Source organism: Cyclopterus lumpus, chromosome 19, assembly GCF_009769545.1.
Source record: "Cyclopterus lumpus isolate fCycLum1 chromosome 19, fCycLum1.pri, whole genome shotgun sequence".
In the NCBI taxonomy this organism is placed as follows: Eukaryota; Metazoa; Chordata; class Actinopteri; order Perciformes; family Cyclopteridae; genus Cyclopterus; species Cyclopterus lumpus.
In genome coordinates, this window is record NC_046984.1 from 18244158 (window position 1) to 18249157 (window position 5000).

Genomic DNA, 5000 nt, shown 5'->3' on the forward strand with positions numbered 1-5000 from the left:
TCTGAAACACCTCCATCCCCTTGAGGACCGATGAAGCCGTCTGAAACACCTCCATCCCCTTGAGGACCGATGAAGCTGTCTGAAACACCTCCATCCCCTTGAGGACCAATGAAGCTGTCTGAAACACCTCCATCCCCTTGAGGACCGATGAAGCTGTCTGAAACACCTCCATCCCGTTGAGGACCGATGAAGCTGTCTGAAACACCTCCATCCCCTTGAGGACCAATGAAGCTGTCTGAAACACCTCCATCCCCTTGAGGACCAATGAAGCTGTCTGAAACACCTCCATCCCGTTGAGGACCAATGAAGCTGTCTGAAACACCTCCATCCCCTTGAGGACCGATGAAGCTGTCTGAAACACCTCCATCCCGTTGAGGACCAATGAAGCTGTCTGAAACACCTCCATCCCCTTGAGGACCGATGAAGCTGTCTGAAACACCTCCATCCCCTTGAGGACCGATGAAGCTGTCTGAAACACCTCCATCCCGTTGAGGACCAATGAAGCTGTCTGAAACACCTCCATCCCCTTGAGGACCGATGAAGCTGTCTGAAACACCTCCATCCCGTTGAGGACCAATGAAGCCGTCTGAAACACCTCCATCCCCTTGAGGACCGATGAAGCTGTCTGAAACACCTCCATCCCCTTGAGGACCAATGAAGCCGTCTGAAACACCTCCATCCCCTTGAGGACCAATGAAGCTGTCTGAAACACCTCCATCCCCTTGAGGACCGATGAAGCTGTCTGAAACACCTCCATCCCCTTGAGGACCAATGAAGCTGTCTGAAACACCTCCATCCCCTTGAGGACCAATGAAGCCGTCTGAAACACCTCCATCCCCTTGAGGACCAATGAAGCTGTCTGAAACACGAGCTGTTTGATCCAGAGCTCTCATCATGAATGAAGCTGGAACATAAAGTTCTCCTCTGACAGCTCGGTACGACATTCACGGTTCATTGAAAACGGCGACTGGCTGTAAAAAAGGGACCGAGGAACCCGAGGAACCCGAGGAACCCGAGGACATCTGCCTGCTCGTCATATTTAATATGTTTAATAAGTTCAGTGTCGGGGTCACACTGCGTCTTCTGCTGCATTAATACGACCATAAACACACAATATGTACCTGTCTGTGCTGGTCAAACACACCTGAAGCCAATGTGAGATCATTATTGATATTATTGATAATTAAGTCATGACGAACAGGAAGTGGAACGTTTCCTGTTCACACGTTGCGTAATCTTTAAAACATAAATATCAGGTGATCTGTGGTTATGAACTACACGAGAGGATTACATTATTATTATAAGTCAGGTGGCGGCTCGCTGTGGGGAAGATTACTGTGTGTGTGTGTGTGTGTGTGTGGGTTAGGGTTATGAAATAACGTGTGGTTATTAAATCCTGTGCAGAGGCGGGGCTACTGGAGGAGGTGTCAATCAAAGCCGTCTTGTATGAAGGCGCGCCCCCTGAGGAGGCGGGGCGTCGCTGTAAGAGGACACGCCCCGTGTTGATGGCTTTCATTTAGCGTGACGTTGCCATGGAGACCTTTTAGTTTTTTGAGCTCAACATAATATAATATATATATATATATATTTATTTATGTATTATTGATTATGTTGCATTCCATCAAATAGAAGACATGCTCCTCCCTTCTGCTTGAGTCGACCAATAGCTGCAGCTCTAGTTCCGCCTCCTGATCTGTGGCTCCTCCTCCTCAGGTGCGATCTTCGAGGAGAACGCGCTGCGGGACGACGAGGTGTTCCAGCTCGCCGTGTCCGACCTCAGCCTGAGCGACGACGCCCTGCAGAGCGAGAAGATCACGCACTCCATCAAGCTCATCGAGCCCAACAACCCCTTCCAGGCGGTGCAAGAAGGTAGGCTGCGTGTGTGTGTGTGTGTGTGTGTGTGTGTGTGTGTGTGTGTGTGTGTGTGTGTGTGTGTGTGACCGGCTTCGCCTTGTCGGTCTGGAGGTTCTGCTGGTCCGGTCTCTCTGACGACCCGGGTATCGACCCCCTAGACCCTGTTGAGATGACAGATCTGCTCTAGGCTCTCTCCCTCTCTGGGTCTGGGTGGTGCTGGGTCCTGGTTCTGCTGGGGGGTCCACCGAGACCAGCTGCTCTGAGACCAGCTGGACACCAGCAAAGAGGCTTGAAGGCCTCTGAGCTCTGAGAGTGAGAGCGTTTCTGTTCATGATGATGAAGATGATGAAGCTGATGATGATGATGAAGCTAATGATGATGATGATGATGATGATGATGATGATGAAGCTAATGATGATGATGATGATGATGATGAAGCACATGCTGGTAAAGGGATTGATCAGATATTGATAACACTGCTGCTGAATGACGCTGATTACGACAATAAGGATGATGAAGATGAATGTTTACGCTGGTCATAATTCAGACGTGTTGACGTGTTGACTTGTTGACGTGTTGACGTGTTGACGTGTTGACGTGTTGACGTGTTGTGATGAGGAAGACATGAATGTTTATTCATAGAGAAGAAGAAGAAACATATTGAAAGTTCATTTTAAGAAACATTATATTTAGAGACACGACCAAAAGGTCGTTGCAGTAAAGGATTAGTTCTCCAGTCCGGTTTACGGTAACTTACCGTTTATATACGGTAAGTTACCGTTTATAAACAGCAAGTTACTGTTTATATACGCTAACTTACCGTATGTAAACGTTAAGTTAACGTTTACATACGGTAAGTTACTGTTTATAAAGAGTAACTTACCGTTTACATACGGTAAGTTACCGTTTATAAAGAGTAAGTTACCGTTTACATACGGTAAGTTACCGTTTATAAAGAGTAAGTTACCGTTTATAAAGAGTAAGTTACCGTTTACATACGGTATGTTACCGTTTATAAAGAGTAAGTTACCGTTTATAAAGAGTAAGTTACCGTTTACATACGGTAAGTTACCGTTTATAAAGAGTAAGTTACCGTTTACATACGGTAAGTTACCGTTTATAAAGAGTAAGTTACCGTTTACATACGGTAAGTTACCGTTTATAAAGAGTAAGTTACCGTTTACATACGGTAAGTTACCGTTTATAAAGAGTAAGTTACCGTTTATAAAGAGTAAGTTACCGTTTACATACGGTATGTTACCGTTTATAAAGAGTAAGTTACCGTTTATAAAGAGTAAGTTACCGTTTACATACGGTATGTTACCGTTTGTAAAGAGTAAGTTACCGTATGTAAACTTATATCATAAGTTAGCGTATGTAAACGGTAAGTTACCGTTTACATACGGTATGTTACCGTTTATAAAGAGCAAGTTACCGTTTACATACGGTAAGTTACCGTTTATAAAGAGTAAGTTACCGTTTATAAAGAGTAAGTTACCGTTTACATACGGTAAGTTACCGTTTATAAAGAGTAAGTTACCGTTTATAAAGAGTAAGTTACCGTTTACATACGGTAAGTTACCGTTTATAAAGAGTAAGTTACCGTTTATAAAGAGTAAGTTACCGTTTATAAAGAGTAAGTTACCGTTTACATACGGTATGTTACCGTTTATAAAGAGTAAGTTACCGTATGTAAACTTATATCATAAGTTAGCGTATGTAAACGGTATGTTACCGTTTATAAAGAGCAAGTTACCGTTTATAAAGAGTAAGTTACCGTTTACATACGGTATGTTACCGTTTATAAAGAGTAAGTTACCGTATGTAAACTTATATCATAAGTTAGCGTATGTAAACGGTAAGTTACCGTTTACATACGGTATGTTACCGTTTATAAAGAGCAAGTTACCGTTTACATACGGTAAGTTACCGTTTATAAAGAGTAAGTTACCGTTTATAAAGAGTAAGTTACCGTTTACATACGGTAAGTTACCGTTTATAAAGAGTAAGTTACCGTTTACATACGGTAAGTTACCGTTTATAAAGAGTAAGTTACCGTTTACATACGGTAAGTTACCGTTTATAAAGAGTAAGTTACCGTTTACATACGGTAAGTTACCGTTTATAAAGAGTAAGTTACCGTTTATAAAGAGTAAGTTACCGTTTACATACGGTAAGTTACCGTTTATAAAGAGTAAGTTACCGTTTATAAAGAGTAAGTTACCGTTTACATACGGTATGTTACCGTTTATAAAGAGTAAGTTACCGTATGTAAACTTATATCATAAGTTAGCGTATGTAAACGGTAAGTTACCGTTTACATACGGTATGTTACCGTTTATAAAGAGCAAGTTACCGTTTACATACGGTAAGTTACCGTTTATAAAGAGTAAGTTACCGTTTATAAAGAGTAAGTTACCGTTTACATACGGTAAGTTACCGTTTATAAAGAGTAAGTTACCGTTTACATACGGTAAGTTACCGTTTATAAAAAGTAAGTTACCGTTTACATACGGTAAGTTACCGTTTATAAAGAGTAAGTTACCGTTTACATACGGTAAGTTACCGTTTATAAAGAGTAAGTTACCGTTTACATACGGTAAGTTACCGTTTATAAAGAGTAAGTTACCGTTTACATACGGTATGTTACCGTTTATAAAGAGTAAGTTACCGTATGTAAACTTATATCATAAGTTAGCGTATGTAAACGGTAAGTTACCGTAAACCGACATGACTCCAGATGAAACCAGAGACGTGTGGGTCGGGTTCTGCCTCCTGATTGGAGGAACCAGCGCGTTTGTTCTTATTGAGACGGAGGAGCACATGAAGTTATGTTGAAGAGATTTAAAATCTTTTGACTTCTGATCTTTGTGTTTTATACATTTATATTTATCACTCAACAATGTTCATTTGAAATCGATGACTAGCTCTTAATTAATTAATAAATGGTTCATTATTACCGTTGATGAACATTTCAACTTCCTGAAGCTGAATACCACGTGACAGCAGTCTGTTATTGAATGAGGATCAGCTGACTCCTCCCTGAGCCTCGTTAGTGGTAATTAAAAATGGTAATTGTGTTATAACTGATCGTGGAGACAATATGCCACTCTTGATACCTTCAGCGTGGTTATTAATGAGAAACA

At 41.6% G+C, this 5000-nt stretch overlaps 1 protein-coding gene across 1 annotated transcript in view; it reads left to right on the top strand.

The window, feature by feature from the left end:
• LOC117748339 (glutamate receptor ionotropic, delta-1-like) overlaps positions 1-5000 on the top strand; it is a 278598-nt gene that overhangs the window by 6786 nt on the left and 266812 nt on the right. Inside the window, exon 2 of the mRNA XM_034557989.1 lies at positions 1714-1869. Within this exon, the coding sequence (XP_034413880.1) occupies positions 1714-1869 (156 nt within the window). The remainder of the gene's footprint in view (positions 1-1713; positions 1870-5000) is intronic.